We start from the raw sequence: 27,648 nt of genomic DNA, 5'->3' as shown, positions 1-27,648 counted from the left end.
CATTTTCTTCCTTCTATTAGTTATTTTTTCCTTTCTTGCTTCACTAGTGTTCAGTACAACACTGCATCTGTGATGCGTGTGTGAGAGAGAGAGAGAGAGAGAGAGAGAGAGAGAGAGAGAGAGAGAGAGAGAGAGAGAGAGAGAGAGAGAGAGAGAGAGAGAGAGAGAGAGAGAGAGAGAGAGAGAGAGAGAGAGAGAGAGAGAGAGAGAGAGAGAGAGAGGATTGGTGGATGAATCAGCCAGTGGGTGGAGAGAGAGCGAGAGACAACAAGAAAGAAGGAGGGAAGGATAGAGGAGTAAGAAAGAGTGGAGGGAGGGTGAACGAGCCAGTGGGGGTAGAGCGAGCAAACCGGCGAGTGAGGGAGAGGTAGAGGGAGGAGAGAAAGAGGAGGGGGATGTTGCCGACTGTTTCTCCTGTCAGTCGGCTGCTGCTTGCCTGGCAAGCAGGAGGGAATACAGAGCTAGAGAGAAGCAGAGAGGGCACAGAGAGGCTGGTCGGGCTGTGTTTTGTTCTAGCTGCGCTATTGTAGCACAGGGTGCCGCAGACACGCTGTGAGGAAGTGGATTTTGGCACTGGATGCAGAACTGCAGATCCATGGATTACCAGCAGTGAGTAAGCTTGACTAATACTGCCACTCTACTAACCCACTCGTCATTTTCAACAGAGGGGTTACCCCCTCTGAAGACAGAGAGGCAGGGAGGGAGGGCAAACCAGATAGTCTGAGCATTTTCACACCTTTTTCCCCCTCTGCTTTTCTCCCTCCATTTCTTTCAGTCTGCCTGTGTGTATCTCAAGAGTGTGTCACTGATGCTGTTGCTTGGCTCTCTACAGGAGGGATGCTGGAGGCTAATGTGGCTAACATTAGCATGACGGCCAAGCCCAGTGAGCTGGACGTGAGGTCTGCTGCTGTCTCCTGCCAGGAAACTTCAGCCCAGGCCATGGCCTCTAGGAAGCCCCAGGCCAAGCCTTCCGCTCTTCCCCCAGGACATTCACGTCCCTCTGGGTCAGAGCTCAAGGTCTACCGGCCCTCCGCTGGATCTATCCCCATCCCAGTTCCCAATCCATCCAGGCTCCGCAAGCAGCGGTCACTTAACAACTTGTGTGTGCTCACTGATGCTGAGAAGAAGCTGCACCTGTACCAATCTCCCCGCTGGAAGGATGATGCGAGCCGGCCTGGCACAGACACCAACAAGCCGGGCCAGATTAAGACAGTTCAGGCTGGGGGTGGCAAACCACCACTTTCTCGGACCCTTTCAAAGTCAGAACAGTCTCTTTTCCAGGGTAAGCCCAAACCTTTTTGCTCCCCATCGGTGACTTCTTACGGGAACAAGCCGAGTCGAATCCCTGCCCCTGGTAAACCGCGGGGACCCTATGCTGAGGTCAAGCCCATCAGCAAGGCCTCTGAAGCAGGCCAGAATGCAGACATAGACCCTGCAGACCACCCAACTAAGGCTAACTCCAATGGAGCAGGGAACACTGGGACTAATGTCAAGAAGCTAGGGGAGAGGGAGAGATGTGCAGCCCTGTCAACAGAGGAGAAGAGAGACAGGAAGGGGATAGAGGGTGAAGAGGATAAGAGCTTTCTGAAGGTGGACCCAGAGTTAGTGGTGACGGTTCTGGGAGACCTGGAGCAGCTGCTCTTTAGCCAGATGCTTGGTGAGTCTGCTGTTATCTTTGTTTTGCATGAACACATACAGCATGACAACAATTAGGACAGGGTATGATTATGTCAACATGTTAACAACAGTTACTTATTGATTCAGTGGTATGACAGGTAAACATCTCCTCTCCTCTCCTCTCCTCTCCTCTCCTCTCCTCTCCTCTCCTCTCCTCTCCTCTCCTCTCCTCTCCTCTCCTCTCCTCTCCTCTCCTCTCCTCTCCTCTCCTCTCCTCTCCTCTCTACACCCAGACCGTTCCCTCAGCTCTGGCTGTAGCTCCAGCATCAACAGTGAATTTTAAATGAGTCCAGTCTCTATTGCATCAGAGCATAATGTCAGTGTGTTATTGTCAAGTTCACTACACAATGGTGAGAGCCCTTGCTCTGTAGGTGCTGAGAAGCCCTATGTTTTCACCACTGTGGCAGTCATTTGCTTTGTTTGTATTTGTAAAATTGGTTTATGTTGTGGTTGTATATTAGCTATGTGTGCTCGCATGAAGCAGCTGAAGTAAGCGCTTCCAGAGCTGAGATTGTTTTCTTGTTGATTCATAAGGTAACACTGGAATGATTTGTCCTGGTCCCATCTGACCCACTGCCACAGTGAGCTAGATATATATTAACCTATCAAATGCCTCCCTTCTCCCGCTCTCGTTATATCTCTATCTCACAGGTTTCATGTCTCTAACTGTACCACCCTGTTGGCAGGGGAAGCTATTATTTTGAAATTGAAAGCGGTCCACGCGTGTATGCATCTATTTGTGCGGTACTAAAGAGTCTAAACTGCATATTTCATGTCGATGCCGCAGCCACGGCATGTCCTGGCTCACGGCGAAATCAGCCATTCGTTAATAAAGGCCGTGTGAGTGGAACTAGTGGGGTGTGTGTTTTCACTCGGTAAATAAAACGGCTGCATATTGAGTCAGGCTCTGGTCACAGTGGGCAACATATTTAGCCTTGCACCGCTCGCTCACCCCCCTCCCTCCCACCTTCCCTCTAGTTCCATTGATCTCCTCCGGGCCACTGACAGATGGTCACTATCCACCCACACACAGCACACACCCACCCACCTCTTCCTCTTGTTACCGGGGGCAACGTGTGGAAGCAAGGAGGGGGTGGTGGCATGGGCAGGTAGTGAGCGTGCTATCATTCACATAAACTCACATGCATGCACACACATGCACCCATGACTACACACTGTCACACACTGGGGGGCGACTGCACCAGGACTCATCCAAAGTTTTAGCTAATGGGGGTGTATTGCGAGAATGGTGACTGAGTTTGTGACCTATCATCCATTATTCATTCATACACACACACACACACACACTGTGTTTTTCTATTTTTATATCTATTGCTAATTCTCTCTCCATCTCTCCCCCTTGTCACGATAACATCAGAGAGTGAGGGAGATATGGAGAGTGGGTCGTTATATCTGTCTGGATGAGAGGAGATCATTTTCTGACCATCATCGAACCTCTCTCTCTGTCTTCCTCCTCTCTCCTCATGTCCTCCCTCTCTCTTCACCAGCTCGCCTCCTGCTGCACAGTCCCAAATCACAGCTTGTATGACCTTGCCCCCGCAGCCCTCTGTGTATGTGCGTGTGTTTCTGTACTGTACATGCTGTGTGTGTGTGTGTGTGTGTGTGTGTGTGTCTGAGTCTGTGACCTTTTTCCAATCCTTGTGGTAAAGAGTAAAGTAGAGGGTAAGAATTTAGATTCATGGGAGAAAAGTGAAAGGGGACGACTTCCTTCACAGAGGGCGATAAATGAGGGGGAGACGGAGAATAATAAGAGAAAGAGACGGTGGAGTAAAAATGATGGTGATAGCCAATGATCTAAATTTCTACCTGGCATCCCAAGTGGCCGAGTGTTGCTTTGGGACTTTACAGCCTACCACAACCTGCCAGAGTTTTATCATCAAAACCACATTTGGTGTGTATATAGTTGTGTGAGTACGCACATACGTGTGTGTGTGTGTGTGTGTGTGTGTGTGTGTGGAGGTTAATTGTAACTTGCCCTGTAGCTTGCGGCTGTGGGCTCATCTTCCGTAGTATCTGCTTCTCCATTTCCGATGGGACGCTCTGCTAATTGGTTTCTGCTCTGTGTGTTCTGTCACAGGAAGATAGATTATAGATGTTCAATGGATCATTCCCTGTGATCCCCTCCTCCCCTTCCTCTATACATTCCCACTTTCTTCCCATCTGCTTCCTACATACAGGAAAGTGACGTGTCTTTGTGTCGTATTATATCATGAAAACTTGTCTTGTTAAGGGCGTTAGCATTAAGCTTGGACATAGATGCAGGGGATGATGAACTCTGTCAATTCTGCCAATAAAATGCACCGACCTGAATGACACCCTGTAAAGCATATACCGTATTGCCAGGGTAATCTAGAACACCGAACCTCAGATGTGTGCCACTAATGGCACCTCCCAGTCCCATCAGCACCCATAAAGAAGTGTATGCAAGAGGGTAAGCTCCCTGAAGCAGTGGCCTTTCCCAGCATGGGGCGGGCTCGGTTTAGAGAGGTGCTGTCTAAAGACACCAACAAGCCTCCGGATTAGGCCTTGCAAAAAGACAATGAGAAGATTCAGCCTCCATTCCACGAATCACACATCATCTATCACCCTGGAAAAGGCCAGCTATCAAGGCTAAAATGAATTACAGATTAAAGGAAAGGACATCTGTTTGGATGGAGATTTAGGTATTAGGGGGGAGTTTTGCTTCATCAAGGATCAGATAGAGAAAATAGATTTCGGTTAGAAGATTGGAGATGCTGTGTAGTTTTGGTGTTTGCTGAGCCGATCGTAGGAATTGGGAGACTGTGTTACTTACAGGCTCAGCAGAGGAGAAGTGAATAACACTCAGTGACACATGAATGCTCATAAAAGAAGCCTTGACTACCGACCTGCTTGTTATTTTAAAGTGACGTTGTATCGTGTGTGTGGGAGACGATGCATCCTAGTCAGCTGTCTGCGGAACAATAAACCCCACAGAGAAATTGACAAAGCCCGAAAAAGAAGACACACACCGAGGCAAACACACACATAATCCTGTTCAAGAGAACTTAACAGCGCTGCAGGAAATAACAAAGCAGCTGCAGCTTTAAATGTCCAAAGCTCACACACACACAAATTCAATGTGTGCCACATTCAGTCACTGATATCCTCTCCTGTCTACTCCCCTGTATTCATCTTTTTGGCAGTAACAGGGTATTTTTCACTGTGATCGCAGTGCTGCTGAGTCTCTAATGTGATGCGGGTGCGGCCTGAGCGGCTAGTTCCACCCCGGGCTTCGCTGACTGAGGGATTCAGGGCAGTCGTCCTCCCATCGAGGAGGCGGTGACAAGCCAAATGAATGCAACTGCCAAGGAAAGTGAGGAATAAAGCATCGCTTCGATTTTTTTCTTCCTCTCTCTTCTTATTCCTCTCTTTTAACTCTGATGCGAGTTGACGGGTAGCAGTGTTCTGTCACCAGTCAGACAGCAGAGAGGATATTTCTGGCAAGTGTTTCAGGAGGATAGAGGACAATCTTTCCAGTGTGAGGGAGGGATTTTGTCACCAGGAGTAGAAAGGAAGAGTTGCACATGGGTTGCATGTATGATGGTGCATTTTCTCTATTTGTGTGTGTTAGTGTGTGTGTGTGTGTGTGTGTGTGTGTGTGTGTGTGTGTTTATAATGCATTGTGGTCAGACTCTTAATGTAGCAGCCATTGCATTAGTGCTGTCTGCTTCCTGACATCCTCTTCCAAAATCATATTAGTCCACTCTGTGTTTTTGTCTCATCAGCTCTTACATAACACACATGCAGATACTCACATGCTGCTTATCACTAAAACAATACAAGCATATCTATATATATCTATATATATATAGATATATATATATTTGTGGTTCACTAATCTTTCCAGGCAATAACAGAAGCCTGGTATATTATGCACAGTTTACTCATAAAGCAAAATGTAAATTTTACATACAGACGAATGCTTTTCAGTATTCATCTGTTTCTGTACTATTTGTGTTTTCCTCGTATGAAAGGTCTCCGATAAAAGTGCCCTTTGTTACTGAGGTGTATGTGTGCATGTTGTAGCTGCTGTAAGGAAACAGTATTAGTCGCGCACACATGCATCTGACTGAGTCTTATGACAGTATTGTGGTCAGCTAATGCAGTATCAGTGGTGTGGGTCAAAGCTAAACAAACAACAAGAAGTAAACAGAAACGTTACCTTGGAACATTGTGAAGGCAAATCAGTGTCAGAATCCAAGAGCACAAATGATTTTTTATGTGATTTATGTCGCGCAATTCAAGTCTTATTAAGTTACATCAAATTTTTATTTTGCTCACAGATCTCAAAAACCATATATGGAAGTTGTCGGCTTGAATTGGAAGCTGAATTTTGCACCATCTGTGCACAATCTAGCTGCAATGTTGCAGCGACAAAATTGAGATGGAGGTCATCTGTAAACAAACACAGTAGCATACACATAACAGCCATTTAAGGCCAAAATGCAGACATACATTTCGAGTGGAGATTTTGCCATAACATGCATACCGAGTCAGATATCCTTTCAATATCTCTGTTTTTATTGGACCACCTTTGCTTTATGACAAAATGAAAATATTAGATACACAAGACTTTTCTATCAATGTGATGAAGTACTTTGAAATCAGGTATTTTGATTTACCAGACAACCCTCAGCTTTTTCCCTGTTTTCTGACATTTTAAACCAAAGACCAAATTGATTAACAAAATAAAAATACATTATTTTGTAAAATATCAGCGGAATTACTTACTAACTTGCTGTCACCAGTTCTACCGTCTTACCCATCACCTTATTAACAGTGCAGGCACAGAGTGCAGGCTGTCCGGGTTTAAGCACATCGTAAAATACAGTTTCACAGGAAACAACCCTCTTGAACAAAAATACACCCCAAACATTGCCACACATTACAGTCTGCCTTGGCTCGTTGCCGCTATGTAGTCAGTGTGTGTCGGTATGAGTGTGTGTGCAGCTCAGTCTGTATTTAGAGTTTTCCGGCATACACGGGAAGCAAAAGAGATACTGCTGAAACCTCCAAATATTTAACGTTCATGATGCATCTCAAACACACAACACACGCACACATCCATCATGTGTTGTTTTTTTTTCCTCCAGGTGATATTCTCTTTGACAGCCACATCTGCATACCACATGTGCTTATGTGTGGGGTGTGAGTTTTAGCTCGTCACTCAAATCCTCCTCATTTCCCCTCTAAGCGCATAGCACTCTGCCTTCTAAGCAGATAGGGCTGTGGTTAAAGAGATAGGGAGAGTGTGTTTACGTGTGTTTGTGTATGGGTCAGTGTTCAGAGCCAGGTTTTGTCGGTGTGGAGATCTGGACTGAGAGGATAAGAGAGAGAAGGTTGCTGCACAGAGGATTCTGGATCTATCAGTAATACTTTCATCTGTCTATTCATATGTTTCTCAGACAGTCAATGTGTTGCTCATCCTCTCTGTTGGTAAAGGTGTCTACTGCTGCATAAGCGTTTCCAATTTTAAATCGATTTTAACACGGTTCGCTGCCCCAAACCATTGTTGACTATCTTTCAATTTCTTCCCTTTCTCACACTTGTGCATTGACAAGCTCATCATGTGTTCAATCTTTGCACTCGAACCAACAACTGTTCAGATTCAGTGTACACAGATGCAGTATTGTGCTGCGATATGCTCATTAGCCATTCATGCCACATATCAGATATGATCTTCAAGGGTCTAATATCCTGTGGCGACATCCTGGCGAAAGCGGATGAACTTTAGTGCATGTGTGTTTGTGTGTGGATGCACATTTGGGTTCATTGGCGTGTTTGTCCGCCCTGTCCAGATGTGCAGGAATGGCTGTATGTTGTAATGCTTCCTGTTTTGCTCACTGTCTTGGGTCAGCAGATGGCTGTGATGCTGCTCTGAGTGGAGACAGAGGACAGAAAGAGAAAATACAGGGAACGCTTTGCTAAATGGTCATGGCAAAGAAAATACAAAATAATGAACCATTTCAGCTTAGCAGGGTCATATTCACATTGTGACAGGTGTATATCTGGGTTATCACATGTGCTACCTTTGTTTCACCTTTCCATTTTTTGCAAGCCATGCCCAACAGAAATATTATCAAAAAGAGCAAGACGTAAAAACTTGAACAATAACAAAAACGTTTTACTTGCATCCTGATTGTTTGATTCTTGTGTGTCACTTGTCAGGAATGCTGTAAAAACACTTAATCGGAAACCTATTACTATTTTAAAGACTTGCACATATTGCTGAACGTGCAGCGCTTTGGTGCTGTAGTAGCAGCGAGGCTCAATCACACACACATCTATCACGTGACGAGGGCGCTGTGGCCCGAGGAGTGTGACGGTGACACTAACATATGAGCACGCACATGGACGGGACAGGGACAAATGAGCTCTGGAGGGAAGGAAGGAAAGAATAGAATCAGGAGCCATTACTCAAACCTATATTCATAGATGTTCTGCAAAACTGCACTTCCCGCTGGTAAAGGCACACACTGTCAAAGAGGGATGCCATGTGACTGCACAAACACATAATGGCAGACCAGTCCTGCAAGGACAGAGCCATTAGTGTGTCTTTGGGGAGGTTTTTGTTCTCTTTCTAATAGAGAGGAGAGTCAAGTGACCCAAGAGAGGAAACCATTTATTTATGTTTATTTAATTTACTCTGTCTGCTAGCCAAGTAACCATCAGGCATGCCCATCATGAAACATACTTTTTCAACTTCCTCTACTTTTAAGGGATAAGACTTCCATTTATATTTTTCATATTATCAGGTATTCGCCATGTAGTCAGTGCCTGATATAGTTTATTTCTCTGTGAATTTTTATTAATCTTCAGCTGCAAATAGTCCACAACAAACCCATTTAATCCTGTTGGAGTCTTTTTTGCTAAAACTATCGTGCCCAAATATTTTAGGAGATTATTTTACATAAAAAAATATATATATATATTTTGATGCATTTTTAAAGATTCACATCTTCATCATGAACAAATAAGCTTGGCGCTGAGAGCCTGACATTGCAGGAAGAGCCAGAATACTGCATTGGTAGTTGAGAACTTTTCCGTCCTTTACAGTTTACACCTCTAACTTTATATTTATTTTTGCTTCTTTTCGGTGTTTCTTTGTTTTGTCTGAGAGCAGACTTTCATTAGGATGCAGAAGTTGTCCCACACATGCACTACATGCATGCAATTACAACAACACTCTCACTCTAACCTGCTGACTCTCATTTTAAGAGTCTGAGTCGGCCATTATGACAGCCTCCTCAGCTAGTTTTATATCCTTTTCAGAGTTGGAGTTAAGAAGGTGTAGCGCCCCGGTCCCAGCACCTATGTGGACATGCACACAGGCACTTCTACACGCGCACACACACGCACACACTCAGTTTAAAACAGATCAGTGTAATTCATCTACTCCCCTGGGGAGCTGACAGGGATATTTGCATCCCTAATTCCCCCATCACCACCACACCTCTACCCCCCCACATGCCAGCTGGGACCGCCAAGGCAGAGGCAGGGGCAGGGCAGGAAGTCTTTTACAGACACGCACACACATCCACACAGGCACATGCGTAACCACGCAGACCGTATCTAATCAATTTGACGCCGATGTTAAACAAAGCTCGCGTTTAAGGGGAATTAAAATTGCCCAATTAAAGCCTGCATGTGTGTGCGTGTGGCTGAATGTGTCCGATTTTGTCTGCGTTTGCATGTTCAAGGGGTTCTTTGTTCCCATTAAACCTTTGTATGAACAAATAACAAAAATGGAACATTTTAAAGCTGATATCTGGCTCTTTATATCTTGAATTCCCATACTGTGTTCGACTGCCTTTTAATATGAGCAGCGCCAGCAGAACAAAGTAGTTCTATGTTTTGCGTATATATTTTGTTAAGCAGCATTTGCACTGTGTGTCTAGTGTATGTGGGCAGCAGAAGGTTGGATCACAATGGCTTCATCATCTCTCTCCGCTGAGCTGCCTGTCCCCAGGGATGCCTAATCAATTGTCTATGTGGCCATTCTCTTGAAGAGAAATCAATCTAGCTTTGTAAATCGGGTCTAGTGCAAGTGTGTGTGTGCATGCGAGTAGCCCCACCGTGCATATGTGTGTGTGTGTGTGAGAACAGTGTTTAGTCTGCAGCTGTTGTTGAGATTGACACCTCTGGCAGCTCAAAATGTACCCTCCTCACTCATTAGAATGGTCTTTCTCCCGTTACCTCCTCTCTAGCCAGCTGGGCTGTTTCTAGGAGGGGTGGTTGTGAATGGAGTGTGTGAGGGAGGGAGGGGGTTGAGTCTTTTCAGGGTTATGTGTCAGTAGATTGCTTCAGTATATAGAATATGTTGTTCCGTGGGCTCATTGTATAAAAGGGGAATTTATTTTAAATGTTGAACAAGACAAAAAGGTTCCAACCATGGTAGTATTTAGGCACAGCTGGGCATTGAGCTAAATGCTAATGCCAGCATGATAACACACTCACAAAGACAATGCAAACATGCCGTTGCTCTCCAGGTATAATGCTTATGTTCACCCTCTTAGGTCAGTGTGCTATAATTTGCGAATGAGCAATAAACACAAAGTACATCTGAGGCTGATGTGAATGTCATTAGCTTTGCAGGTATTTGGATGTCCCATTTTTGTCTTTATTTGTTGTTTTCGTGTTTATCACTAATGGCATATGACAGAATATCTGATGGGCGGACCGCAGGACAGAGTGCAGGACTCTAGTGGGGCGAGAGGAGGTGGACTCTGTTCACGTCATGCTTGGTGTTCGAATATAGTCCAAGTTGATGGACAATGTTTTTCCTCATCGGCTCTCCAAAGTCAGTAGGATTCATCTTCTGGACTCCATGAATGTCGGCGCAAACTGTCACGGTGATGTTTTTAATAGATATTCCACTTTAACCTAAAATGACAATCTTTTGGAGGAAATGGCATGGGATCAACAACGTCATTGGACCACGAATGCCTGTACAAAATTCGATGACAATCCAAATAGTTGTTGAGATATATATTCAGTTTAGACCAAAGTGGTGGACCACGACAGCCATACCCTGTTAACTATCAGTTTTTTGTCGATCTAGCAATTTCTTCAAAGCAAAGATTTTGACATGAGAACTGAGCAATGCCTTTTTTTTTATTTTTTAAATCAGTTGATGAACTTGAAAATGTTTCACTGTAGATACAGTGTATATGTTTGACAAGAACGACTTTGTAACACAGTGGTGATAGTAAGAGTACATTTTTGTTTTTTTAATTTATATTTTCTTCTTACACTGTCGTTCACTTCTCGTAAATAATCTCGCTGTGCTCATTTGGGAGTCAGCTGGCCAGTTCTAATGGTCTATTGACCTGAACCTCAGGGGTAAACAGGCTGTCCCATATCTTAACACTATAACTCTTTTATCACCATCCCCCCCATCACACATAAATACACTGAGCCGGAGAGAGAGAGCGAGCAAGGGTCAACGTCACGTGATGCAGCGTAGGTGTCCTGATTGCTGTCTATGTGAGAATATGTGTGATAGAGTACATGTAGTTTCTTCCTGGTTCTCAGTCTTATGTCTGTCTGACCATTGCATGGATATGATATCCTATGATAGTAGCAACAAAAGTGTGAGCAGGGCCCCATATCAAGCTCTCATATTGACATGTTTTGGAGTAAAAAGGTAAAGTGAAACATGTTTTGGAGTTGAAAGTGAAACATGTTTTGTTTTCTGAGCATGAATAAATGGTGTCTGTATCACTAAGTGGTTGAACCACTTTGGTTCTTATATTGCTTCCAATCTTCCAACCCACAGGGGGAATTATCTAGGCACACACACACACACACACGCACGTATGAAGCAGCAGTCTGGCAGGATAGCCCAACATGAATCTATGTAGCCCAATCTGAGCGGATTACAACAGCAGGGGGTGAGACAAATGCCAATATGTTCCCTGGTGGGTTTAAGTGAGAAAGGCTTTTGGTTTATTCCGATGGCAGGGGGCAAAGGGGCACAGTGCAATGAACGGGCACCAGGGCATTGTGACGGAGGGTGCTTGGAGAGGAGGGAAAGATGGATCCAGACAGATGTGACAGATGTGCACTGGCTGGATAGACTGGAGTGTGAGTCCTGTCTGGTTTTAAAGGTCTTCTATGTTGTTTTGTCTGTCTGACTGCCATCATATTTGATTTTGTTTGCTCCACTGCCATCTGGAAAAACAACTGCGCGTACCCTGCCACTGTTGACTCTGTTTTGTCCTTTCCTTTTGTAGTTCTCTATTTTTATTATTTTTTGCCTGTTGTCGATTTATTTATTCATTTGTTTTCTTTAGATGATTTGGTGTAATCCTAGATTTTGGTCACTGATGGGAACTACTCTGATGATCAGTCTGCATGGTTATTTTTGAACAAAGTCAATAAATAAAACATCCATGAAACATGATCCACTCATATATGGTCATATTTCATAGTGTATTTATGTGCATTTGTACATACTGGATATAATATAAATGTTTGAACAGGTAGACGTGTTCTTGTCATCCACTAATGATGTAACGTGTGTATATGCGCCCCTGCAGACCCAGAATCCCAGAGGAAGAGGACCGTGCAAAATGTTCTGGACCTCCGACAGAACCTGGAGGAAACCATGACCAGCCTGAGAGGTGTGCAGCTCAGCCACAGGTCAGCCACACACACACACACACACACACACACACACACACACACACACACACACACACACACACACACACACACAACAGGACTGCATGATATTGTAGAACAGAAACAAAAAGAAAGGACAAACAAAGCAAACAAGTGAAAGAGAAGAGCAGTTGAGATGTGCAGATTCTTATTGACATTGCTAACAGTGTGTTGGGGTGTGGTGGTTAACTGCCGGTGGGCTTTAAGATATATCCGTATTCCTGATGGACCAGTATCCATTAGTCTGTCCTTTGCTACCTCCTCTGCTTTCTCTTTGCGTTGGTTAATACGGAGCTGAAGCAGGATTAGCTCAAAGCTGACTTCAAAGCCGACCCTGCCAATGCACGGTCACGACTCCTATTCAGACACACAACAATGCATCCAATAATGCTGCGATTAAGTGTACGTGAGCTTTCGTGTGGCCTCTCCCTCCCTCTGCTTCCTGCCTTTCATCGACTGATTCTGATTGCGTTCAGCGTGTCTTCACGTTTTGTCCTTGAGAGCTTCCCCTCTGTCTGCCTGTCCGTGCATCTCCTGCCGTGTATCCTCTCTCTGTCCCTCGGTGGGAGCTCGTGTACGTGAAGAGCAAATCAGCAGATGGTTCCCTGCTGCTGGAATACATTTCCTTTGCCATTCATACTTTTATCACAGCGTAATAACCTTGAATCAGTTCCCGCCGTCCCTGAAGACATATTCTACTTTGAGGCCTAAAGCCTGTCGGTGGATGTTTCCTGTGCAAACAAGATGTCATATTTCCTGTGAAAAATTTGTGGTTAGAGTGAGAGATTTGCATGAATCGAACAAATGGATTGGTGAGCAAGCGAATTGTTTTGTCCACACATGCTTTCCCTGATATATGCCGAATGCATAACAAGCAAAAAGCCTCTGAAAATCCATTCGAACGAGATGAGTAGCATCCTCTCTCTCGTCCTGTCTCCACGTCTTTCCTGCCTGTTTTATGCTTCATTTTAAAACGTTTTCATTGATGCTTTTTGTGGAGATGATTCTGTATCCTGCAGACAAGGTTCATTTGAATGAAGCATGCAAATGCATGTACTGTCACACAGTTTGAGAGCCAGTGACTTTTAATATGCAAATGCTCAACCTAAGCACTAAGCAGTGATGAGCTCTGCTGCTTTAGCACAGGGAATGCATGATATTGTGATGTTAGGGATGCTGGTATTTGTAGACTCGCACAAATGACAGTGTTCTGCAGGGCACAGAGGAACATAAAGGCATGTTTGCTGACATGGATATAACATCAATGCACATTACAAATACGTATACACAGACACCCGAAGACCAACTATTCCCTAAGCCTGTGTAAAATCCCTCTGAGAGAAGAGGATGCAGGGTGGGGTAAAAAGGAAAGATGATTGGATTCACTACCTGTCTGTTAAAAATGAGCTCGACCTTTTCATCCCTTTAGGGGAGCACAGTGCTGTGAATATTTCCCAGCAATCCCTAAAACATACCCTCTTTTTCATTCCACAGCTGTGTGGAGGGGGCCGTGTGCTACGACAGCGATGAAGCTGCCGCCTTCTCAATTTCCAGTCTATCAAATCGCTCCTCTCCGCTGTCATGGCGCCAGGGTCAAGCCAGTCCTCGACTCCAGGCCGGGGAAGCTCCGTCCACGGGTAACAGCCAGTTGGACGTTCCCCTCCGGATCAGCCACACTGCTCGTATCCAACTAATCGAAGCGCTGGACGACTCGGATCCGTCCCTTCTGAAGGGAGATTACCTCCGCAACAGCAACCTCGGCAGTAAGAGCCCAAACGTCGAGGATGATGATGATGATGATGATGAAGATGATGACGATATTGATGATCTGGGGAATGGGTAAGTTTTGTTCTTTTTCATTTGAAACTTCTGCTTCATTAATCCGAGGAGCATTACGAATATTTTATGACCTCGTGACGCTGCAGCCTGCAGCAATGAGGATACATGTGTCTCATTAATGATAATCGCATTGCTTGTGAGGGGAATCCTGCCACCTGCCAACTGTTACAACCCCACAGCTGCAGACCGGCCTGTAGTTAGTGGTTTACTAGCACAACAAAGCCTTGATCAGCCCCGCTCATAGTGTCTGCCTTGACACTGGCAGCTGGCTCTGCCCTAGTCAGAAAGCAGCCCTCTGGCACAGTCCAAGAACGATGTCACAATCATCGAGCCCCCTCGCAGAGATAATTCTGTCAAATTCAGCTGCGAGCCCGCCGGCTTTGCCAGCAGGCTTCGATGTGGAGGACCCCTCACAGCGGTGGCTCTCTAGAGCCCCCTGGCAGAGCTAGAATGCAGGTGTCTTTGGAAAACTGGTAACTCTTTCTGCCTTTCCAATGTTGGATCAGTCAGACCTGTCGGGGTCAGAAGGAGTTCTGTTTAAAACTAGCCATGGATCCCTTGGATCAAAGGATTTAAAGTTGAGCTCACATCGACAAACAACGTGAACTATTTCAGCTTAGTTTATGAGAAATGTTCTTCTGCATGTTTGCTGTGTTGTTTGAGTAGTTGTTACCTAGGTGATATCTATGAAATGTCATCACACATACACACCCGTCTAGTCAGCAGCTTTCTGTGTGCACGGGGCTATGTCAGCACACACTGAGCAGTTTACAGGAAAAGGGTCTCTTACTTTAATTTGTTATCTGCTGTAAAATGAACTGGAGAGAAATGTGTTTGTGTGTCTGTCTGATAGATGGATAGAAATGTGTGCTGTGCCTTTGTGAAGATTGTTTTTCTTTGCCAACTGAATGAGTGACAGATCCTAAGAGAGAGCATGCTGATAGCTGCTGTTCTTGTTTCAATTGTTACTTCGCTCCCTGAGTCTCCGTCAGGCTGTCTCAGTATGACAACACGTTAACCTTGTGACTTGACGACCAATCAAGAAGAATTATGTTTGTTAATTAAGTTCCACGTGAATCCACAAATCTAGGAAATTGAGTTTAGACGGTTTATTGCAGAATGACCTAAGTTGTGTTCCCTGGAATCCTTTGTTAGTTTTGGAGAACTTGCATGAGGAGGTATGACACAACAATTTTAACTCAGTTGCACACACAGCATCGTGTTCCACTGACCGACTCTCTCAACACAGAGAAGAAAAACACATTATCTCATTGCAAACTAGGATTCTGGCAGTGTGTCGGTGTAACGCTGCATAACTCATCCGACCAAACTAAAGAAACTCCTCTGCTGGCCACCGCTTGACATCTCTATGGTAACCACCAAAATGCACCCCCCAGTCACCAGGAAATCAATTGTAACACAGTTCAGGTCCCTGTAGTGTTATTGTGTATCTGGTCAGGGCCTCCAATTAGTGGGGGTATACATGTTTATATTGTGCTTTGTGGGCGGATGCAAAACAAAAGGCCAAAGGAAAAAGATTGAGAAAGAGACTCACGAACTTGCAGAAAGACAAAATCGGCAAACAATAGAAAATACTGTTGTTTTTTAAAATCTAATTATGCTCAAACTAGAAAATTCAGAGCATATCTACTGCCTCCACACAGCTCTTAATATGGTGAAGACTATGTAGACAAAGCACAGAGAAGCCGGGATAACAACACACACAGAGGGAGAGCGACTTCATTCTGCATATATGCACTAGACGAGCCTTTAGGCAACGGGTGGAATAATCTGTACAATCTAAAGTAACCCAAAACAACAGCCCTTTAATTAATGAATCCTTGACTTGTAGAAATTGTACTGTTCAACTTCTGTTATGGTTGTATCAGGTAGATATTTATTTTATGGCTGCAACTAAAATCTCCGGAACACTCCTGAAATACGCGCCTCACAAATTCCCACAAGTGACATCTTTGTATCCAACAACGGCCCAAAATATTCAATTCACTTTAGAAAACACAAGAGCAGCAAATACTGCCATTTGTTAACCAGGGAATGTTTGACATATCAGTGTGACACATATCATCTTTTATCAAAATTAATTTCTAGGAGATCGACTAATATCGTCATCAACTTTTCATGTTGCCCTTTATTGAATAATTGATATGATCATTTTGAGTCTGCAGGCTGGAGTCTGGTACCCACTTCAAACTTTGAGGTCGTTACACTAGAGGGCAGGCTTGTGCCGCTGTTCCCTCCCTCCGTGCTGCTCTCCACCCAGTCAAATTGAAGTGGCACCATGCTGGATTACTCCCCCTTATCTCATCATTCATGACACATACTCATCCATTATACATAGAGGCACTTCCCCTCTCATACAGGGGTCACACTACATTACCATATCCCAGCATATATAATACATAGGATTTCCCCGCATAAATAATGTGTCACAAACACACATGTTCTTTTTTTGGGTTGTGTCGTCGTCATCTCTTTGTTCTGTTAAACTGTCTTAAAATACAAGAGGCCATAAATGCATATGGCTGAGCGGGACTTGACTCATCATGGGTCTCACTGTGACTCACTGTACAGACATGACTCACAATCCCATGCAAAGGTGAGTTTACCGTGACTGTACCGTGACCTGGCTGACACACAGACCCTATACTCTCTCACACACACACACACTGAGTCAGGACCCCTTAAGTTATCCGTTTCCTGTGCTTTTCTAGCGTGGGCCTCTTCTTGTCTGACGCGTACCACTTACATCTGGAACCAGACCCCTCCCAGTATCCCCCCCACACTCTCACTCACACACGTCATTCTCATCCGGGAAACAGAGAGAAGGGGGACGATGAGCAGGCCATTCCCCTTAGCGTGTCAACAGAGATGAGATGTGGTCCGCTGTAGGTTAAAGATTTACACTTAATCTGGTTCATTTTTTAAAATTACATTTTATTTAGCATTAATTTGACATTAATTTAATGTCAAAGATGTTGCTGGAAGTAATAAACCAACACTTATGGTGAGACTAAAATGCACTATTTATGGGCTATGATGTTAGCTCAGTCTTTCCTCTCCCCTGATTCCAGCAGCAGCAGGCAAACAAGCTCTGACAGCGCTCCCTGTCCAGCACCAACTGACTGAAGCAGGAGAATAAAACGAAACATCTAGCAAGCTAAAGACCCAGATGTTTTTCTCAGGAGTTGGTGGAAAACAAACCGACAAACTAGGCCAGACACGTTGGAATCCAGTGGGATGATTATGTGGCCTCAGGTGCTCGATATGTAAAGCTGGAATCCCACTTCTGCTGTATTTGCTTGTGGTGTAGATCTGTACATTATGGAAGCTGATTTGTTAATCCAGCATCCTGTTGAGAAATGTTCCAGACGATTGGATGAGCGTGTGTCTTGTCTTTTTTGCCCAGCTGAGTGCAGGCGCTTTTGTTTCTGGATGGAAACGCTCCCATCCTCGGCCACCTCCCATCAGTAAACGCGCAGTCTCCATGGCTACACTGCGAGACGAGCTGGTTCACTGCACTAAACGTCTGAATTATGAAAACATTTGTTTGGAGCAGGACACGCACACACCCTAAGCTCAAGCTTGTCAGAGTCTGCTGGTTTAAGTGTTTTGGTTTAGTGCTGTCTGCTTCCTAGAAAAGCAGAAGTGAGCTGGTTGCTCTCGGTATCAATCCAGAACAGTACAGGGAACTGAAACAGAAAGAGGAACTTTTAATAGAGAAGTCATCTGTTTTGAACACACAAGATGCCTGGAATAAGCTTTGATGGCATGAGTGGAACTTTAGCCTCATGCCTGCCACTAAATGTTTTGTGTTATTCAAAGACTGGAGGTCATTATCCCCCCTTGACTGATGGCTATCTGACCGTATCGACGGTTAAACACTTCTAATAAGGTGTACCTGCTGGACCTTGTCATTGCCTGGAAACCTTATCTCCAGTGGGACAGGGTAGCTACAGACTGTGTGTGTGTGTGTGTGTGTGTGTGTGTGTGTGTTTGGATGTAGATAGCAGTGCAATTTCTCTCAGGACAAGCTCAATCCTGCTGTACTCTGACCCCACCTACAGGCCACAAACTAGAACTTCACACACACACAGAGAACATAATGCAGCATGACACATCTGATTAATGAATCCCTTTTTCTCCACATCTGGATCGGATTTATGTTACAGGTGGTGGATCCTCTCTCGCTCTCTCTTACTTATACTCACTCACTCACTCACTCTCACTTTCTCTATCCTTCTCCCTCACTCACACGCATACACACACACACACACACACACACACACACACACACACACACACACACACACACACACACACACACACACACACACACACACATCCTGATGTGATCCTCAGTAGACACACCCAGGGCTTCCCTCCTGCTAAGAACCAGATCTTTACACTGTGACTCATTGGGTGGACCAGTTACAGACCCCCTCCCCAAAACAGCACAGCTCTCTTACTTCATTGGTTTCCTACCATTTCCATATTTCATGAAAATCAGTTGGCATATACTTGAAAGCTGCATAATGCATCACAATAAATGCCAAGTCTGCATTCCTTTTTGTCAATGTTATTGCGGTGAAGTAATCATGCAGACTTTTCAAATGAATCTGGACTGTGACTGTATTACTTTGTGACAATAGTGAATGAACAGCATATTAATGAGGACTTAATAATTGCTGTGGAGGATTTTACAACTCTAAGCAAGTTTCAAGAGTCGGCGTCTTGATTGTTATTCCATGCAGAAAATAATAGCACCCCGAAAAATAATTTAAAAACATAAATTCCACAGCATGCGACAAATGTGCGAATCCGATATTTTCACGAAAGATTAAAATGTCTGCGTCAAGATTGCCCCCCTGTCTCACCATGTCTGTCTCTCTGTCTGTATGACATTGCGTGTCAGAGGCGGTGATGAGAGGCAGATTGGGGTGGCGTTCAGGAGGGTGATGGGCCGTGTGTTGTTCTTGTCATCCACTACCTGCTCCTGTCTGGGCCTCTGGGCCTCTGTGGGATGCTCCTGTGTCTCTCTCTGCTCACTGCCGCGTGTAATCGATTATTTTTCCTGTCATTATGGAGGGAAGTTGACTGAGAGGAGGAGTGCGCTCACTCTTTGTTCCAGCACGTGTGGGCAAAGAACACACACACACACACACACACACACACACACACAAACACACACAGCATTTCTTAATAAGAGCCATTCACCATGATCACATGAGCATATGGAGGTTATTTTGTATTGCTTTGTATTTTATATCGTAGTCTGCATGCAGTTTGGGTGGCTTATGACTTTCATTTTGAGTTAACAAAGCATAAAAGCCACACTGACACTAAAGGAAAACTTAGTTTGTATCTCGTAGCTGAGTTTGTATTTTAATATATTAGTCATGTGCTTGGCTATTTTTCTCAGGGAATATATAATCGGCTTCAGCTGTAACAGCAGGACACTGCTCACAAACAATTATGACATTAATCTGCACACATTCAAATATTAAATACTGAGTAACATATGGGGCTGTGGGGGGATTTGGAGTGCTAGAAAGCCTTTGACAACCTCCTATTTCAGCGAGAACAAAATCCTTATGAACCTTTTTTGTTCTCTTGTGTTTGCTGGGGCTGTTTGAGCCGCACGGTTTCATTATTAACCGTCTTACTATTGTTGCTATTCACTGTTGTTACATTACATAGTTTACTTTTAGTCCAACAAACAGGGCCCAAAAAAGGTGAATGAGACCTTCTGGTAATTGTCGGTTCATCCCGGGAGACTTTCACTGTTGCTAAAGAAAATATTTACAGTACTTCTTTTTATTCAGTCTCTTTTTCTGTGCATGTCTCCCTCTGTCTTTCCACACAGATATAGGAATGCCTCCTGTCACTCTGCATGGATATGTTTAGTTTGACTACGGGCCATTTCAGTATTGTGAAACATACTGGTGTTGAGCAACAAACACATGTGCTGGATCGGAGCTTGGGAACCACACTTACATCCCTCGGACCGGTTCTCCCACATTCTGCCTTGGAACGAAAGGAAAGTTTGAGGAAGTCAAAGAAATGAATCTTTTCTCGGCTTCCTTGCTGTCTTTTCCTTGGACTTCTACAGCACATATCTAATATTTCCAATAAGACTGTAGTCTCTCTATGTTGAAGGCCATTTCATTCAACTGAACCTAATCAAATGCCAAAACCATTGCCACAGCTACTGTCGCCTATAGACGGACCCCCCTGATGCCTGGTAAATCTCGATGGAGACGCTACGGCATAATCCCCACTAATCCCTGGCTTCCCCTTATGGCAGGTTTGGAAAAGAATAAGAGAACTCAGGGACTTGGTCAGCAGTCTGCAAGGACAATGAGGCATAGGTAGGGGGGGGGGGGTTATGGTGGCTATGGTGTGTGTGCATGTGAAGGACCCCCACGTAATTTAGAGGGAAGTGTTACCATGTCAACAATAAGAGCGTGCAAAGGAAATATACTGTGTGTGAGAGAGTGTGTGGACTCTTCTTATTTTACAGAGGTTAGAATGTCACGACTTCTGCCTGATGACCAACTTCACCGTGTTTCCTTTAAGGAAAGAGACCGATCCCTCTCTTCCTGGAGACCTTTACTGAATTCACTTTATTTTATTTTGTGATGATATATAATCACACCTGACCTATAGAAGACATGAAAAGGAGGAAATGACCTGAAAATACCAACTGATGGTGAACATGATGCTAAAACAACAAGCGTAGATATAAACCATATAGACTGACATCATTCAGTCAACAACACTTTTGCTTTTAGGACTTTGGAGGAAGGCTTCAGATTTAATTAGTTGCTGGAGTATGAAGACTATACTACAAGGAATGTGGGTATAGGAAAACATGGTCAGTTAAACCACTCAATCCACTACTTTCACCATTTTTATACAAATCCTAGAAAGAAAAAGTAATACAACTATAGTTAGTGGGCCTTGAGTTCATCTTTGTATCTAAGCTAGCAGCTTATGACCAAATACTTGAAAAAAGAATGAAATTCCAATATACCTAGGCTTACCTTGTGCTAAGTGCTACATAGAAAATGCTAGCATGCTAAAGATGTATAACATGATGAGCATTATGCTCTAAACATGAGCATGTTAGCACGCTTAACATGCCTTTTTTTCTTTTTTCTTACTGGATTTCCAAGTTGAAGAATGAACAACTTTAAGAATAACAGGGACACTGATTCTGGAAAGGGATCATGTTGCTAGTTCATTTTATGAATACTAAATAAACATACTAACACTAATGTAAATATACTTAATCTCTTTTGTTCCCTTTTACTATTTCTATGTAAAAAAAACAACCTTTTGTCATTAAGACATCATTTTGTTAACGAAAGAGTTTCAGGAAACGAATAGGTTCATTCCTGAAGATTGGTTCCCACAGTAAAAGACACCCCCCCCCCCCACACACACACACACACTCCCCCTCACCTTGCTCTCACTCATTCATGCCCTCCCTCTAGATCTATACCGCCTTTAAAGTACATGCTTGGTTCCTCTGTAGGGGGTAAATGAATCTGCATGGTTAAGGACAAGCTTTTGGGTGGAAGCTGCCTCAAATCTTTGCGCACACACACACACACACACACACACACACACACACACACACACACACACACACACACACACACACACACACACACACACATCCATAGAACGTGCACACTAGAGCTGAGCCTTTTAGAGGGTTAACAGTGGGATGTGATGGGGGTTTGTGATCCGCATAAGAATTAACTTTGCCTTCCTCCCATTGACTCCCACGGTGTTATTCTCTTGAGTTGTTTCGACATTAGTCACACACTTTTCTTTCTGCCCTCCCACCGTCATTGTCCCTTCCTATTCTTCTCATTACGCCATCTCTTAATCTCAACCTGCCCTGTATGCACCAGTGCTTCCAACAGCGAGCATATCCTAATTATTTTTGCTGAACCGGTTGCAGAAACCTGTTGAGCTACATTTGAACTGTTTAGTATGGTGGCGTTTTTCTGTTTGTGGGTTTGTTCTTGTTCCTCTCTGTCTCTTGGAAGACAAACCATCTTTGAAGTCAAGTTTTCTGAGCAGACCTCGAGAACAGCGCTCTCTCCAAGCAAGAGCCTAATTAGATGCTTTTGGTGGTCCAGACATGGAGGGTCTAAATGAACCATAAGAGCACCTTTTCAGACGGGGGACGCACACTTTGATGTTCAACCCCGAGTGTGTGACTGTGAGGTCATGTTTTCAGCATTTGGGTTTCTAAAATCCTTGTCTGTTGTTCTGTTAGTGAGCAACTAGACTGAACATGCAGGCTGGTATACCAACTATCATTTGACTCTGGCTATTTGCCAGGAAATCAGACAAAAGAATGTATGTGTTCACGGATCTTGTTAGTGTGTGTGTGTGTGTGTGTGTGTGTGTGTGTGTGTGTGTGTGTGTGTGTGTGTGTGTGTGTGTGTGTGTGTGCGCGTGTGGACAGGTAGAGAGTGAGGAAAGCAAGTGTTATAGTGTGAAGGTTTCTGTGTGATAAGGCCAAATAAAAGACATCTGAGGATGACAGATGAATTCTAAGTTGATAGTCATAGAAGTGATAGAATTGTCTTTGTGTGATCATGAAGAGGAGTATTTCAGTCTGGTAAATGTGTGTGGGGGGTGTTTTATGTTTGTTTATATACAGTTTGTGGCTTAGCAAGTGTTGAATGTGCATCTGTGTGTCTGTGTGTGTGTGTGTGTTCCGGGTCTGATAAGGGGGATGAGCTTTCCCAGGTCGCTTGTCTCTTTCATCAGCAGAGGAGGCAGAGGAGTGACAGGTTCCCAGGGTCATATGGATGACCCTGCCTGTATACTGTCATTACACAGTTACATCACCACCTAATTATACTGGCCTACTGCACCAAAAACACACACACATACAGACATTGAACACAAACACTGTGGTCTTAGATACAGAGTGAAAAGGAGGGTGGTAGTGAAAAAAAGAGACACTCTTTGATGAGGAGAAGCAAATAAACCGAGGTGGACAGCAGGCATGTCTGGGCATGAGTCAGTGGTCAAAGTAAAAGCTGGCCAGACAGACGCAGAGCGCTGTCCAGCTACCCTTTCCAGAAACTCGGATGAGAGTTGACATAAATTAGAGCCAAGGCTCACACTGACTTAAGGAGGATTGCTCGTGTGTGTGTGTGTGTGTGTGTGTGTGTGCGTGGGAGTGTTTGTGTGTGTGTGTGAGCTTTTGTGGGAGTGTTTGTGTGCTTGCATGCGCATAGAAACTGTTTTCCTTTCTATTTATTAGTAACGCTAGGCAACAATGATGGCAGTGGCTCCGCACACCTGCAGTTCAGCATGCCATAGTGCCAATCAGACACACATGCACACACACTCACACACACTGTGTGCCCACTGCCCACCTGGCCCTATGGTACGGGGGAGCCTGAAGAATCCTGTCTTTGTTCCCTCTGCACTTAAAAGGGGCACGTTAATTGTCTCTTTTTTTCTAATACTGTGTCTATGTTTTCCAAGCTTTCTAGCTGTTTCTTTCTTGACCACACACCATTTTCCTCACTGAAAGGACAGTGTTGATTAGCCCTCCCCCCTGTCTGTCTCTGTCTTTCTCACCCTTCATTCACTTATTGAACAGATCCAGCAGTCAGGCAGATCTATTCACTGGGGTCCACTCACTGCTTAAAGTGTTTAAAGACCACTGGTTGTGAGGGGGCGGAACTCAAGGGGGAGTGGATACATGATACCCACTCTATTTCTCTACAAGTCGCCAATAGCCAATACACATTCTGTTACAATAGAAACACCGTCGTCATTTACCCTCACTGCTTCATTACATCCTAAACTAGTTCAATTTATACCATCGTTGTATTGGCTTTTAGCCAGCATTTCTACCCGACACTGGGCAACTGTTGAAAGATAGTATTGTGGAAATCAAAGTTTTTTTTTTTTCAGAGATATGTGTTGCTATGGTCTCCCCATAATAAAGCCCATATTATTTAAAGTTTTGCTTTTAATGTTATGACAGAGGTTGAACGTTTTTAAGTGTATTTGCTTGGGTACTGTAGTGAGATTTTACAGTATATCACTAGTATATCCATTATATGCCACTTTATACTCATACTTCATGGCACAGATTGATGTATCCAACCATAAGAAACAGTCGAAATTCGATCCACATCCATTTACAGCATTAAATAGATCCATGACTAATGATCTACTCATTTCACAATAAGTCATCACGTCTCTTGTAATAATACTCTGCAGCTATTTTACAGAAGTTATGGACTAAGGAGCTAAAAAGGAAAAGCAATTAAGGAGGATCTATATCTCAGCCAGCATTTTCACAACCTGGCAACCTGAAGTTTTTTCTTTTTACGGATATAAAGCATGAAGGAATTATTAACCATTAGTAAACCCATAGGTACCACTTATAAACACTGTGCCTGGTTGAAAAGTGGTACCATATTATACACTAGACTAGTGCATCAGTGATAACAATCCAATCATACTTTCTGGGCAATCCTGTATAATGAGTACATCAACTTTTGATGCTAAGGTACATTTATTATTTTTGAATGCGAGGGCTTTACTTGTAGTGAAACATCTTCGTTCTATTCATAATTATTAGTGAACAAAATGATCCAATCACTTCTTCTACCACTGTTGCATAATGTAAAACAAAACGAAAATGAATGAATGAAAGCCAGCGTTGACTTGGTATCAGAGGGTTGAGTGAGTGCTGTCAGTGGGCTGTCGCGTGTGTTGATTGGAGATTCAAGAGTGTGAAAATGCCTTTGAGCTGTGGCTTTCTTTTAGAGAATGATGACTGCGTTTATTTTTATCCTGCGGCTGGATGCGCGTTAGGAGTCTCGCTTTTGGGAAAGGCACAGCTGGTCGCGATCAGCGAGGCGGGGGCCGGAGGAGGAGGAGGAATTCTGGGTGTTGCCTTTCTAGCCATGCCTCCCTCCCTTGCTCATCGCCTCCCTCCCTCCCTCCCTCCCTTCTTCCGTGAGCGCGTGTGTGCGTGTTAGAGAGAGTGTGTGTTAGAGTGGAGGCACTGCGGGAGTGGGTCAGTCAGTTAACGCCGCTGACTCTTACAGGCGGTTACCAGCGGTGGAAAGCACCGGTGGATTCGCACACTCTCTTGCTTCAGGGCCGGGATATGCCAAACGGAAACAGAGCGGCGTGAAAGCTGGACGGTTGTAGAATGAGCGGGCGCGTGCTGAACGGGAAAATGCTGCAGCTCCCGGCTCCGCAGCGCGCGGCGAGGACAATGCACTTTCTGTCAAGGTAATAGATGAGACCAGAGCCTGCATGTGACTGAGAATGCCGGATGAAAAGCTAATTGACACACTGGCGACAATGCTTTGATGATCTTCACGCGATACAAACGTGAGGTATCTGATAGTGGTGAATGGGTTGTAGAAGCTCCGGCGGAGCCAGTGCGTAAAAAGCAGCAGCACGTCTCATTGATAAAACTCCAACAGCTGCATGGTGGCACGTTTCATTATTGTGACAGGCGTGCGCTCATATTAGGTGGTTATATGATAATGTTCTTATTCTAGACGCCGCGTAAAGAACAGGCCTTTGGTGTGCGTATAGATGGAGCTATAGTCTACTCAGCATATGGCACAGACCTCAATGCGCAAAGCCATATGTTGGATCAGCACTGTCTCTTTTTATCTCGGGTTTTTACAGACTATTTAAGCAGCGTCTATAAGGCAGGATGATGTTCCTGCCTCGGCCGAAAAGGAATCCACATCAAATTAAACCCATTACTGCAAATCATCTAAGTTAATGAGAATAGTAAAGTGCCAATGGTTTTGAATGCTGCATGTGGATGTGTACGCGCATAATGTGCGTGTGTGCATGAAGTGTTTCTGTGATTTCTGATGCCCATTGCTTTCAGCTGCATGCGATGACAACTGGTATGCTGTTTGGAGGGCAGCGGCATGCATGTGAGTGGGTGTGTTCGCATTGATCCGCAGCAGGACCGAACCGCATTCTGAACGGCTGACCTACATTCTGAACGACGTTTCTCCTGGTATTTGCTATATATGCTGTGATTGGGTGAACAGCAGCAAGCCTCCGCGGCACCATATACCCACGCCATGTGAGAATTATCTAATTGTATGTCTCAATGCGTGGGCTAATATAGGGCAGCTGGTATAAGTACGTTGTTGATGGTGACTGAGGAGATGTTCCTTTATAAATTACTTGTATTTATGGCATAAAAAGATGCTGAAAATTATCTTTTTTATTAAGAATGAACTATATTGTTGTAGGAATAATCATGGAGTTGACTTGCTCTAGAACAGGGACAGAGATGCTTTTATTGATTATGTCTCTGTGGAGGGTTTTCAGGGGGTGGTGGGGGTCAGCTTAGCTCTTTTTGGTTGACTGACCACTATAGCATCCATCGACTCTTTATGTAAACCCATTAGGGCAGAGTGGTCTGATATCGGGGCATGAGACGCACACCCAACAGACAAACACTTTCACCATCTGAACACACACACACACACACACACACACACACACACACACACACACACACACACACACACACACACACACACACACACACACACACACACATACATTTTCAGTTTGAGACCCAGAGGACCAGCCAGGCTGTATTTATCTGCGTGTTTTAGTTGAACACGTGCTTAAATGGACCCTCTGTCAAAAACACAGATAAACTATATGATGGAGGCCAGGGGTGGTAGCAAGTGTGTGACTCTGCACATGTGGTCTGCGTCACCATGTGTGCATAAAGAAACATTAAACATCCATCATTGGCTAACCAGTTCCAGACAACACAGAGATTTGATCAACTCTCGTCATGTTGAAAGCAATCCAACAACAACTTGTCTGTCCCTGTGTGCTGTCATCTGAACAATATACAAAAAGCTCAGCATGGCCCACCTCTATCTTGGTCCGCTCCTGATTAACAACACAACCTCCGTCCAAATAGCTGATTTGCGACGTGGTGACATCACTCATTAGTGCGAGTGACGGCCAAATCCTCCCGGTTTATTTTGATTAAATACAAATGGTGCAACGGTAACTGTGATGTAGACCAGGCTCGTGTTGTAGCTGATATCGTTTAGTCGTCCATGGGAAGTGTTGGTCAGTGCACCTCTGATTGGTTGATTACTTGAACAGCTTTATGCCATCAGCTGCTTCACTGGAGACCCAGCATGGTAATTAAAGGTGAAATCCATAATGTTTTTAATTAACATATCATAATTATATCCATCTGTATGATGGAGGGCAGTGAAACGGAACATTCATCACGCTATTGAGAAATGTTTGTCAGGTGGCACCTGTTGGCTGACAGCCCTCACGTCTTCTACCTTTTACATTTTAATAAATAAGTGTTTTGTTATTTACACA

At 44.3% G+C, this 27,648-nt stretch overlaps 1 protein-coding gene across 1 annotated transcript in view; it reads left to right on the top strand.

Moving 5' to 3' along the window:
• The window catches only part of nav1a (neuron navigator 1a), a 74,808-nt gene that overhangs the window by 13,946 nt on the left and 33,214 nt on the right, over window positions 1-27,648 (top strand). Inside the window, exons 4-6 of the mRNA XM_079273538.1 lie at window positions 833-1,657; window positions 12,261-12,363; window positions 13,879-14,223. Coding sequence (XP_079129664.1) covers window positions 833-1,657; window positions 12,261-12,363; window positions 13,879-14,223 — 1,273 coding nt within the window. The remainder of the gene's footprint in view (window positions 1-832; window positions 1,658-12,260; window positions 12,364-13,878; window positions 14,224-27,648) is intronic.

The sequence above is a fragment of the Melanostigma gelatinosum genome (assembly GCF_949748355.1).
Source record: "Melanostigma gelatinosum genome assembly, chromosome: 8".
NCBI classification, from domain to species: domain Eukaryota; kingdom Metazoa; phylum Chordata; class Actinopteri; order Perciformes; family Zoarcidae; genus Melanostigma; species Melanostigma gelatinosum.
The sequence above is the reverse complement of the archived record's forward strand: the minus strand, read 5'-3'. Positions and strand labels throughout refer to the sequence as shown.